General features: G+C 34.9%; 1 protein-coding gene across 4 annotated transcripts in view; it reads left to right on the forward strand.

The window, feature by feature from the left end:
• NAA16 (N(alpha)-acetyltransferase 16, NatA auxiliary subunit) overlaps positions 1 to 13,500 on the forward strand; it is a 69,291-nt gene that overhangs the window by 25,448 nt on the left and 30,343 nt on the right. For 2 of the 4 annotated variants that reach the window (XR_003532773.1, XM_027674288.1), the window contains exons 8-9: positions 1,946 to 2,041; positions 5,601 to 5,707. Coding sequence is in view for 3 of the 4 variants with exons in the window: in XM_027674288.1 (XP_027530089.1) it covers positions 1,946 to 2,041; positions 5,601 to 5,707 (203 nt within the window). In the remaining variant the exon portion in view is untranslated. Of the gene's footprint in view, positions 1 to 949; positions 979 to 1,945; positions 2,042 to 5,600; positions 5,708 to 13,500 lie in introns of all 4 variants that reach the window. The other 2 variants (XM_027674285.1, XM_027674284.1) reach the window with 2 other exon arrangements.

A 13,500-nucleotide genomic window follows, 5' to 3' on the forward strand; every position in this document is an offset into this window, starting at 1 on the left:
ATGTTCACTGAGAAACCTGTATGCATGAAAATACCACAACAAGTATTTATCTTCTTGGAGTTAAGAGTGGCATTTGCTAAAGTGCTTTCATGAAGAGCCTTTCCTTGCCACACGTGAACTTGGAAACCAAATGGCAATTAATTCCTGTCTAGTAGCTAATTGTCAGACTACTATCATATACACAACATAAAATTGCTATTTTGAGACTTGTTTAGGTGTTACCTCTTTCTAGGGGCATGTAGAGAAATACTCAAATACAATGGTCTTTTAAAGATAGACCATCTGAAAAAAAAATCCTTTGGGGATAAAGGTGATAAATGTGTTAAAACCTTTTTTACTCCAATGCCAGTTTACATTATTGCTGTTGTGTCTTTCCAGGAAAAACAACTCATTTAAAAAAATTACAGTGTTGCAACTATTTGTACTATACTAAGTGTTTTGCAGTGATAACTTTCTGAGTGTTTACCTTTACACAGGAATAGTTTCTTTGTATTTAATTTCTGACTAATTAGTGAAAATTTATTGGAGTTATTCTGATGACATCATAAATCATAAGCCCACAATTATATTATTTGTAGATATTTTAGCTGCATTAGATTCTCAATCAGCTATCTTCTAGAAAGTTTTAACAGTTGGGTCTCATGAAGTCTGGGAATATGACTGGTAATTGAGTAATGTAAAAGATTGCATTTGTTACACATGTGCAGAGTGTCGTCTTCCCCTTTGAATGGTTTTCCTAATATATCTGTAGAGTTGAATTCCATGATTAGTGTCTCAGAAAATAAATTACTCAGGAACTTGATTATTCTGTCTAATAGAATAAATGTGTTGATGCAAGAATGTAGTTTTTAACAAAGAACCAGTCCAGTAGTTTTTGACATATTACTATCCTATGTAGACTGAACCGGTACTAATTCTATAAAACTAATAATGCAACTTTATTTTTTAGGTGGTCTTAGGACTATTTCCTCCCCCATGGTAAGTTCTGGAGCTCCAACTTGTGACTTCAATTAGGGCTTTTATATGCTTTAGTTCCAATCCAAACATTATTTTAGTGTAACTTTTATAATTCTACATCTCTTGGAGACACTGGGTAATAGTTTCCCCCCCCTTCCCCAACATCTGAGCTCAGTGACAAGATAAATTGTTTTTCTTATGAAAGGAAAACAGATATATTTATTATATATGTATTGTAGTCTTAATCAGTTTTAAATTGCTTGATGAATTTAATATTTAAGCAAAACTGATCTTAATTACATGAAAGTGGCATTTTAAAGCAACAGATTAGTTTTATTTAAGTTCTAACCACATTGGAGCTCCAAAGCATATTATGGGGGAAAGGGGAGGAGTGGGAAGAAAATCTTTAAGTAGCTTTATTTTTGTTAAACATTAAAGTATAGAGAGTTCTGGTGCTCAATACTTACACTGGCAGTATTGTACCCTAGTTTTGCTGTCACCAGAGGACCTATAACAGAGGCATGCTTGTGTAGTATGCTATTTGTTTACCTAAGATTTCAAGTGCCATATATTTCTCTGAATGCTTTAAGTACGTCTGAAATGGATGCATAGTGAAAAAACATTAATTGAAGCTATGAATGTTGTACACTGTGTGAATGGATCTGCACACCACGTAACTGAAAGAAACCAAATTCAGTACTGTGCGTTTGAATGTGCAAGGTAATAGTCCTGTTCGTAGTTTATCTATAGAGTGATTTAATGCTGGTAGTTTTGTATTGTGTATACAGTGTGTTCTCAGTACAGTTTTATACAGTAATGTTTGTGATTAACTGGAAAAAAAATAAATGTTTAAATTGTTTCAAACCCAACCCAAATATGAACTCTAGCTAAATTAATTCTCAGCACTTAAATTCTCAACACTTAAAAACATTTGAAAGAATAGGTTTTTATGTCTGTTACTTATATCTATTATATTTACTGATAATAGGCACTTTAGAAGAGAGGCTTCAGATTTATGAAGAAGTTAGTAAAAGACATCCCAGAGCAGTTTCACCTAGAAGATTACCTTTAAACTTTGTTTCAGGTAACAAGTTGCATATCTGTTCTGTAATAGTTTTTTTCCTATTTTTTTTTTTTTTAAGTTTTCATCAGGCTGTTTAATGTGCATTTAATACCTTCTTGTGCATTTAATACTTACTTGAACATGTACACAAATCAGATGTATGCATTTCTCTTGGAAAAGACAATTTTTTATGGTTTAGAGAAAAATGTCATACGCTCAAATATGATGAGTTATGTAACTTTGTATTGATAAAACTACAGTACAGAATTGTATGTAGGTTTTAGGAAATCTTGTACATAATTTTTCTGCATCATACAAGTTAAGACTCACGAGTCAAAAGGTAGAGGGTATAGTACACTTGAATTAAAAGTGTAAGTGTGTATATATACATACCCACTACTGTATCTTTAATACACATAGTTTTGGTGTTCAGATGTACACTTACTGTGCTCTACTTTGCTGTAGAACCATTAGAACTTAATTCTACAATGAAAACTATCTGTGCTGATAATTTAATAAGAGTAGGAAAAAAGTGGATCTGGAGTATTATGTAGCACAAATTATTTAATGTTATAGTTGAGTTCTTTCAGTGACTCAGTCCTTTCAAAACTTGCTTTGAAATACAGTGCACAAATATCCTCAGTTCTGCAAGGAAAATATATATATATACTTTTTAAAATGGAAAGCTATGATCTTCCAAAATAGAAGGAAGGAGACTAAATGAAATGGTCAACACCATAAAAATATACACTTAATATGTAGCTGTCTAACTGCTGAAACTCCAGTAGAAGACTTTTGGAAAGAAATATAAAGTATATAAGCTAGATATCAAATGTCAAGAAATTTGTGTACAGCTGCAAGTTCCCAACGTACCTGCTCATGTTTTTGAGGTTAGTTTTTAATTTAGTTCCTTTACGGAGCACTGCATTTGTTGGTACTTTTAAATGTTACAGAATACAGCTACTCCACTTCCCTCTTGTTACTCATGAGTCTGAACATGCATACAGATTTCCTGTGTAAAACACAAGATTTTAACTGCTTCGTGAAAAGTTGCCTCTTGTGCCTTTTATAATCCTGTATACTTCAGTTTCTTTGTAGATACAAGGGCTGATTTTTAAGACATTTCAGCTAGATTTGAAAAGCTAGGTGACAGTAATTGGTTTTCTCTTGTAATAGGATTGTTATGATAACACATAGCAAATAAGGAAATAGCCTGCAAAACACTTTCTTGTATTTTTATTAATAGTGTGTTTTGCTGTTGACTTCATTTCGCTGTTTTGCTCTAGGTTACCTTGTATCTGACAGTGTAGTGTCACAGCTAATGTTTATTTAAGTAGGAATATGTATAGTAACAAGGATTAGTTGCTCATGCTGTCGCAATAGGCTAAATGAAAGCAAAATTTATTACTAGATTGGTCAAAAAAAATCTCTTGGCTACTTTCTGTAGTATGTCATAACAAATAAGAATTTTCCTAAGTTAAAACTTGTTTCTGTTAACTTATTGATTAAGCTTGTATCAGGCATGAATGTATAAGACTGTTTTTGATCCTGTAGAAATTAATCTATTTAGTAAATGATCGTCTATATTTATAAGTACAGGAGATAAGAATTTCTGTACGTGAAAGTTAACAGTGAGAATATGAAGGTGTAGAAAGAAACTTGTTTGCAGAAAAATATTTGCAAATTTCAAGACAATAGAATTTCTAGCCAAATGTGGTTGCTCCTCCAGTATGGTCACCAACCAGCTGCAGCCATCTCTGTTTGATTCAGATTTAATTTGCATTAAAGAATTAAAATACTCTTAAGTGCAGACTTATAATAAAAGGTCAGTCCTTGCCCAGACCTTGCCATTGCCATCTTAATAACCTTGAATTTGATACAAATCAACTCCTTGATCCAACTAGAAACCACCTTTATGGAGGAAGGCTGTTACAATCAATTTTCAGACTGATCAAGTGTGTGTGTGGCCATGCAGTTTTAGATTTGTTTATGCTGCTGTGGATTCATGGCTGCTGTGGTCAGGTCTGTGCCTCAGAGACTAAATTGTGAGCTTGACTTCTTGTTACAGGTGGGTGCCCAGCTCTGTGCTGCTTTTTTTTTTTTTTTTTTTTTTCAGATTTTGTTTTAAAGCTGTTCTGTTTTCTGTAAATAAATAGGTACTTAATGAAAGGTTGAATCTTGCTTTCCCAAATTCAGGAGAAACTGAGATTTTTTTTTTTTTTGTTACATAGGGGAGTTTCTGTAGTGTGAGAAAACATGTTTTAATTAATCTATCTGTAATAAAGCATGTGCTTACAGTCCAGTTATGGATCCCCATCCACAGGTAGTAAGAGTTCCTATATACAGCAGTTTATTTTAGTACAGCGAGATGAGAACATGAGTTATTTTTATTAGTCTCATTGTTTATCAGCAACAGTGCTGATAACAGTAAGTGTAGGACAATTAAGTAGTGGTGGAAGTACATAAGAATGTTACATACAAAGCGGTAGTGTCTGCATTTTCTGCATATCTATAAAACAATCTGTAAATCACATTTTTAATGTGTTCTTAATGAATCGAAGTTTATTTCAACAGTTTTATATGTCAGTTTTATGTGTGTATGTTAGCATTACGTGAAGTGTACTGCTTCCTTGTTTAAAGAGTTAGAGAAGTCCACAACTGAATAGGCACTGAAGTGTAGCAGCTTCATCCCAGTGCAAAGCAAAGTCAATAAAAAGTACCAATTTAAAAAATGCCAAACAACAACAACAAACCTCCAAACAAAACAACCACAACTGAAAACGATTACGTTTCATCATAGGGATAAGAACATGAAAGCCACCTATTTTCCTGGTGGGATGTCTTTTTTTTGAGTCCTGCTTTTTTTTATTTTTTTAAGCAGCATTTCTCAGAAAGATGGCACATACTGCAAGTATTGTAATTTTTATCTGAAAATATAATTAGATTGGATTTTTAGCTTTTTCTGGTATATTTTGATAGAGATGATTCTGATACAGAGCTTATGGTTCTGAAACAGTAAATCTTCTATTCTTTTCTGATTCCAGAAACAATTATATCACAAGTCAACAATTATATCACAAGGGAGGCAGAGGGTTAATTTCATCCATCCTTCTTCCTCAAATCAGGATAATTTATATCTGCACTGCTCCTAACACATTTGTCTAACTTAATCATAAAAAATTCCAATGATGGAATTTTACAAGCTTTTACAAGATCTCCATTGTTATTCTTAACACTATAGTTTTTCCCAACATTTGTTTAAGTAACCCTTGCTACATTCTTGGTAGCCAGCACTTAATATTTTGTCTTTTTAATAGACTTCAGAGGTTTGAGGACTCTTACCATGTCTGTCAGCACACTCCTAAACATCTAAACACTAGCAGTTTAAGCATTTTGCTCTGTTTTTTTTTTCTTTAAAGTCTGGAGTATATTTGTGTCTTATTAAAGAACAGGAAAGATTAAAACCCTTAATTGCAGTTTCTTAGTTACTCTGTTATCCAGAGTTGCACAGCAGTTAGTGCATATATTTATATAACACTTGCAATCACTGACATATAACCAAACACACTTTTGTTTCTAGGTGAAAAATTTAGAGAACTAACGGATAAGTTCCTGAGGGTTAACTTCAGTAAAGGCTGCCCACCCTTGTTTACCACTTTGAAATCTTTATATTACAATCCAGAAAAGGTAAAATTTATTTGGTTTTAATGAAGTATTCTATATTGAATTTCTAATAGACGAAGAGTTTTTGTGTAGCTTTTCCTGTAACTTACCAAATACAGTTGAACGTTTTTCTCCTAATGTGCTATTTTGTCATATGTGAGTGGTCACTTGATGTCAAAATGCTTGAAGTTAAATTGGTGCAGAATGCACTGAATTTTCTTGAAAAATCAAAGATGATCATTAGCTTTGTGTACTTTAAGTGCAAGTGTTACAGGATTCTTTCAACTTATGGTTTATGATGTCACCAGAAGTAATGATTTTAAAATATAACGCAGGTGGCTGTTGTTCTACGTACATTTCTAAATTGTAGTAATACATTAGTATTTACTACAAAGGCTTGTTTCTTATTTCAGTCTTTAACTGAAACGTCAGTGTATAATCTTTGTACTTCTGAACTCTCACAGTTTTGGCAAGATTGTGTCACATTAGAACTATTGTTTCAAATGTAGTTCTTCCTTTTAAACTTGACGGTAAGGTATAGTGAAAATAGATTTTCAAACTAAAGCATGTTACTAAAATGTGTAGAAAATAAAATAAAGAGCAGTGTCTACAGATATTGCTATCTTTGCTGCAAACAATAAAACTGGATATTCTAAACCATTCATGACTAGGTGAGAAGAGGATTTTGTATCTGGAAAAACCCTTAATACATGATGCGGCTTTAAAACAAGCAGTGCATGCTGCTTTATTTGGACTGATTATTCTTCTTTCTAACAGTTTATTCTTCTTTTTGACAGTTTCTTTGCTAGTTGTCCTAACAAGAAATTTTCAGTTCACTTCTGTAATCTCTACTTTCTCTCCATGGTTGATGTAATTTTAGTAAATTCTGGTATCATGTTGTTGTGGTTTAATCCCAGCTGGCAACTTAAGTACCCTGCAACCTCCTGCTCACTCCACCCCTGCCTGGTGGGGAACAGAATCAGAAACAAGTAAACCTGATGGGTTGAAATAGGAATAGTTTAATGTTGAATCAAACCAAACTATAATAATATCAATGATAATAATAATTGTAATTAAAAGGGGAAAGGGAAGAATAAAATTGAAGAGAAATAAGTGATGCACAATACAATTGCATTCATTGACCAATGCCCAGCCCATCCCTGAGCAGTGTTTGGCAGCTCTCAGCCATCTCTCCCCAGTTTATATACTGGGCATGATGTTCTGTGGTATGGAATATCCTTTCGCTAGTTCAGGTCACCTGTCCTGGCCATGCTCTGTTTTGGCTTCTTGTGCTCCTTCTGGCTCACAGAGCACAGGAACCTGAACGATCCTTGACTCAAAGTAAGCACAGCTTAGCAACAACTAAAACGTCAGTGTGCTGTCAATGTTATTCTCATACTAAATATAAAACACAGCACTGTACTGGCTACTAAGGAGAAAATTACCTCTATCCCAGCTGAATCCAGGACACACAGGTATTACAAGCTTTTCTGCAGTGCCTATTGCCAATACACACTTTTCAATGTAAACGTTTGAAATGGAATTGATATTTTTTTAATTATGATATACTGACTATTTAGGTAGAAGTACAGTCAATGCTGTGCAAGTTTTACTTCTACTATTTGAAATATGAAAAATCTAGAAATTGAAAAATACATATACACTCATTTGACATGTGATAAGCTTTTTAGCACTTAATTGGTTTTTGACATGATGGATTAAAAAAATGAGGGCTACCGTATTTTGGGGTAGCCTTATACAGAAGGGTGCCTTTCTGCTAGTTATCTTCATTGTAACAAATCAGTGCTGTTCAAAACTGCCAGCTTCACCCTAAAAAGTAATAAAAATCAGGATCTTCACCATTTCCAAATGCTTGGATTTGTTTGTGCTAGCTTCTGCAAAAGCATTTTTATTATATTTTACATTCTTCTGTTACCAAGACAGGTTGTCTTTTACATTTTACTTGGTTGGGTTTGCATATAATTATAGTGTAACAGAAGAACCTTTTGAAACTTAGAGAAACCTTACTTTTAGTCCCTGACAGTTGATTTTACAACTGCTAAAATGTAGGGGTTGGTGGCAGAAAATTGTGACAAACTAACGTGTGCTACACCTTTCAGGAAAACGTTACACTTCAGTATCTAATTTATCTAAGTTGGAGCGTAGTATTGGCTTCTCACATAAATTGCAGGTATATTTTGACTGAAAATAAAGGTGATTGTAGTCAGGATCATGTTGTGCCTACCAGAAAATACCTAGCAAATTTCTGAGTTCTATACCAGTTGGGAATAAACAGTTTGCCGTGTATGTCTTAGGAAACAGGTGCAATTTGGTGTTGTCAACTGCAGTTGCATTTTGAAGTGACATAGATATGAGTGAAGACTTTATGAAAGAGTTGGTATTTAAGCCTAGAAAGTTCCTTTTTTTTTTTTTTTTCTAGAAGTCTATGTGGGTCCATGATCTTTCATGGAGGGCAAGGAAAAAAAGGGTGGTTGTATTGAAGGCAAATGTTGATCAGATGTGTTCAGGAAAACCTTGTTTATTATCTAATTGCTGTATGTTTGTAGTTCATACTAAATGTTTTAAATAAAATTTGCTGGCATACTTTCATTTAAAAACAGGTTGTAGTCTACTAACATTAGCTTTGGGTGGAATCTAGCTTCAGGTACACAGAGCTGCAAAGCTTTAGGACTTGCCCAGGTCAATGTGAAGACTATTCAGGAAGGTTTTAGAAACTCTTCAGTACTTAACCTTGATATTTGGAGTCTTTCTAAGCAGTGTTATATATTGGAAGTTATGCTTTGTCTTCCAATACAGACATTGTTGTAATAAACATCTATACCAGATTTGCTGAAATGTGGAAGTAACATCAGAAAACAAGGTGGGAAAAATTCTGATTTTTTTTTCTTTTTGTCTGTTAAAGGAGTTAAAACTTCAGTTGTGTTTTATGATGATCAGTCATCAGTGTTTGTGTTTTAGTATGTTAGCATTGACTTGATCAAAGATCCTTTAATCAAATAAGGAGTTTAAAAGGTAAATTGCTCAACGAACAAGTAATCCACTAAGAATACACTAGACTAATTTTCAATTTACAAGTTGGCCAAACATCAACTTTTTTTTTTTTTTTTGCTACACTCGTTTTTCTTTTGAGAATTGTTTGACGCAATCCTTCTCTGGTGCTATTTTTACATGTTTGTTAGATTAAGTTGTTTTAGGGAAACTAGAATTGTCTAGTATTTGTCTGAATTTCTTGTTTAGTTGCTTGAAATCTTATCTGAGACTTCATTGAAGATCAGTAAGCTGTGTCTAAAGACAGGTGGTCTTTTTGTTGTTTGAACATTTCTAGGAATAGAAAAAAACCTATAGGATATTATCTTTGCATAGTTTATCAAAGAGTATGTTGTCCTTCTGTACGTCCCTGCCCTTAGGTAATAATTTTCAGTGTACTTGATTAAACCAATAAAGTATAATCCTTGTATGTTAGGCATAACTTTTGACAAAGTGAAAAATTTAGCATGACTGTCATCCAATAAAAGGATGGCTGAAGTAGTTACCTTCATCTCATTTTAGGCAGGTGTGTTCATGTTTCAGAAATTTCGGTGGTTTTTCTCCCAGATTCTCTGGGAGAGAATGGAAACCACCATATGTGGTTTCCTACTCAGTCTCAGTAGACGTTCCCAAGGCTCCTTTTAGCTGTGCGAGGTAGGACTGATAGATGTGTTTTGATCGTAGAGGGAGCACCGGCACCTGTAGTATGGTTATACACATACAGATACCTGAACCTGAAGGTGCCTGCTGTGTGTTCCACATTTCACTAGAGTGTGTTTGGAACTGCTTATACTTCTTCACAAAGTATCCATTGTATGAGTACTTCATACCTATGAAACTAACATTGAGGAAGCTTTCCCAGTTCTTTCTAGAAAGAATTACTGAATGCCCCACCAAAAATAAAAGTCAAATCACTGCAGTGCTAAATGGGTGGAAGGGATGTTACTTTTTCAGCTACTGAACTGGAATTTTTTTACATACTTGTACCGATATTGGTGTGGTGAAGGACGTGGAGTACAACTTATTTTTCATCTCTTCATTGAAGAATATGCCTTACTTTGGTTAAGGAGGAAAGGTATTTTTAATCTTCCTTCACAGTTTAAGTAGAACTGTTTAGGATCACTTGGATGAAATCATGGAAAGGTGCCATAAATGGGAAGTGCAAAGCTGTTTGTTTCATGGAAAAAAGTAATCCTAAGGTTTTTGCTGGAAGAAACTTTCTTAGAGCAACCAAAGGCATGAGGATCTGAAATCTGTTCAGTCAAGATTACATATAGTTTTGTTGCTTTTTGGCGTTCTCTAAGACTTGTTTTGAGGTACAACATTCCATAATAATAACTATAATGAGTTAAAATATACCTCATATTGCATTATGCAGTGTACGTGTAATTCTGGAGCAGAAAAAATATACATGTTGGCCTTGTGTTCAGGTTGTGATGCACAGAGGTTTATATTTGACTGCACAACTGGGTTGAAAAGGAATCAAGATCTGGTAACTGCGTGAAACTTGGATGCTTGAGAAAGTAACAGAGATGCTACTGTGAAACCTGGGAAAAGCAGGTTAGCTGGATGTTTCATCATTCTCAGCAATACTGTTACCTTCTAAGAGGAAGTTGTTAATCCACTGATGATTGTGTTAAAGGAGACTTTAAAAGAACTGGAAGCTGATGGGGCGAAAGTGTTAAACTTGCTTTGCTGTAAATTGCTGTACATGCTTCTGCAACAACATCCAGTTCCAGACTTTCTGGTCCATTACTGCTTGTAAATCAATGATATGGCTAATGTTTTTCTTCCTAGTTTTAGAAGGAATCTATCCAATACATGGTTTAATCCTTCAAAGCTCTTCAAAAGAGGTTGTGATTCTTCAGATTTTGCGCTGCTATGCTAGTGTGATAAGTAACATGTGAACTAGTTTGGTTTTTAATTGTCTTTTCCTCTTTGTCAAGCCACTTAGACTGGAGGAGACATAAGTAGTTTAGACTGAAGGGTGAGAAACTTGAAGAAATGGTCTTTTGCCTAGAAACTGTACTGCCATTTTACCTTGCTCAATGTATTGTGCTGTGGATAGAGCTTTTGATTATAAAAATACTATATCATTAAAAAAATCGTGCCAGCTGTTCAGTATCCTGGTTGCACATCTATACCATTCTGTAGCATAAAATTAATATTGAAATAAGAAGTGAGAGAGGCATCAGGTTGCAGGATGAAATGTCGAACAAAGGCTGACATGAAAAGATGTCTGTTTACTTTTTTTATAGTATTGGTAACTGCTTTTCTACAGGTTATATGGGTGAGTAAGAATAGTTATGTAAAGAGTTCAAGTTATTTCTCAAGTGATAATTGTTACTGTGCTGCCTTTTTCCAGATACCAAAGGCATGCACTAATCACTTCCTAACTTGCTACCTTGGTACACAGCCAGATTCTATGTCTTCCCAACTGAAGACAAGGTCAATTGAAGGGTGATAGAGGATTGGAGAGTGTCAGGCTGAGTCTTACAGTGTTTTTTCAGTGTCTCATTCAAAGCAAGTTTATATCATGTAGACTGTGTTCAGTGGCACATCATTGATACTCAGTCATAAATCACTTTTTATCTACAAAATATTAGAGAAATCATTTGATGAAACACTGTCCTGATGACTTTGTTTGTATTTTCAAAAAATCCTTGATGGTGAAGAATAATGTTCATCGTTCTATGTTTGTTTCATATATCTCTTGAAGTAACCACTGCATGTTGTGAAGAAATTGGTTATGCTTTCCTTCTATTCCTTATATGGCAGCCTGAGGCTTTTTAAATGTGAAAACTCTTGGTCATAATGAAGTATGGTAAAGGGAGTGTGGTTACATAAAAGGCAAAGCTCACAAATGTAAAAAGCACTGTACAAGGTTCTACTTACCTGTTGGATTTGGAGAAAGGAAGGGAAATGGGTGATCTGGACAAGAGCTGAGGCCTTTCCCTACAGGTTACTAGTGTTAAGGAACTTCAGTTCTGAGCTTGATATTAATTTTTCTCAACTGATCTTTGTAGTGTCTTGTAAGGACAGTGTGTTTCACTTTGTGTGTCAGTCAGCTGACTTCAGGGTTGCTCTGACAGCTTGCAGACTCTTAAATATCACTTATATGAACTCTTCTCTTATGGAACAAGTGCAGCGAAATAGCCTTTGCAAAACAATCACAAAAAAAAGGCAAAACCAGGTATCTCTTCAAAATCAAGTTCACACACTTCCCTGCATAAGTTAGTACTGTAGCTGTGCATGTTGGATTGAGTTGAAAATTTTATTAGTATATTATGAAGCATGATTTTACCAAATTACACATAATAGAGAGGAATATTCTTAATTTTTTGCATGTTTTTTAAGTGGTTGCTACCTGTTATGCAGAAACAATTTGCTGTTTTCTGTCAAAAATAGAAAATTCAGTCCTCATAAGAACATGCTTTAATTAATCTGTTAATCAAATTTTAATTAGTCGCCTACATTAGTGTATGGCTTCTAAACTGAAGGAAGAAACTAAGTGCGGAAAATATGAGTATAGACTCAAAGTGTTTTTATAATTTGTTGCATGTTGTTGCATGTATTAAAACAGACACCAGCCACTTGGGTTCTATTCCTCAAGCATATCTGATTTTAAAATAGCTTTTAGAATACGGAATTATTACAGAGATTCCACAGTAAACATGTGTACCTTGGCTATGAATTCAGTCACCTTTTCAAGTACCAGCCTTTGCCTGTTTGTACAATTCCTCTTGAAACACATTCTTGCTTTTGGCTATTGTTTAAGATATCCTGAAGCAACTCTGAATGTCCTACTGCTCTGCAAAACTATAAGTTCATTCCCTGTTTGTGTCTTTCTTGGGCCTTTTCCCCCCATGTTAAGTTTATCTGGGTAATTTCTATCACAAAATGGAAGAATTTCTGGGATAAGAGTTACCTGTAAAGGAAAGGCACTCTGTGCTAAATACCATCAGGGTGGTGTTGACACTAAATCTGCAGTTTAGACTTTTCATGCATTGCATCTATGGCTTTAATTGGCAGATAGAGCAGATGTCTTATCTTCCTGATGTAATAATGTTATGATCCATTTAGTGAGAGAAGCCTCTGCCTGAACTAAGGTGCAAATGAGGCAATATGCTGAAGTCAACAGTATGGATTTTATTTGACAGTACATGTGAGGTAGGGAGATAGAAAAAAAAAAAAAAAGAGAAAAGAGAGAGAACAAGCTGAAGGTAGTCACCACCCATGGATCCAGGAGCATCCTGTTGGTCCTTCATCCAGGGTGGTGGGGGTCTTGGAGTTGTTATTCTGGGGGTAACACCTTTATACAGTCCAAGTTCTGGATATTCACAGGGTGGTCACAGTGCCGTTCAAATAATTTGGGCAGTTGCTTCCTTTCTCACACTTTGCCACAGTGGGAATTTTTGTCCGGATGTGTTAACTAGAACGTGCTAACCAGATCTTACCTTGATCAGACCTGGAATTTGCCTTCCTGTTGCGAATTCTTCCCTTTTGTACTTAAGTTCCTGCTGTGGTGGCTTGTCTTATGGCAAGTTCCTTCTGTGGCCTTGACAGTGTTTGAGACAGGCAACTGTGCTCTTTTAAGTCCTTACACCTGAGAGGAAGACATGTCCCAAGCAGGTACCTAGGTTTCTTGTACTTTCTCAACCTGCGTCTTCTCATATCTGCTAGCGCCAAGGCAAACATTGGATATGGTGATATTTTGTTTTGATCTTCTGGATATGATTTGCTTCTCTGATAGGGCACTTCTTAGAACA

The sequence above is a fragment of the Neopelma chrysocephalum genome, unplaced genomic scaffold, assembly GCF_003984885.1.
Source record: "Neopelma chrysocephalum unplaced genomic scaffold, ASM398488v2 Primary Assembly neopelma1_25, whole genome shotgun sequence".
In the NCBI taxonomy this organism is placed as follows: domain Eukaryota; kingdom Metazoa; phylum Chordata; class Aves; order Passeriformes; family Pipridae; genus Neopelma; species Neopelma chrysocephalum.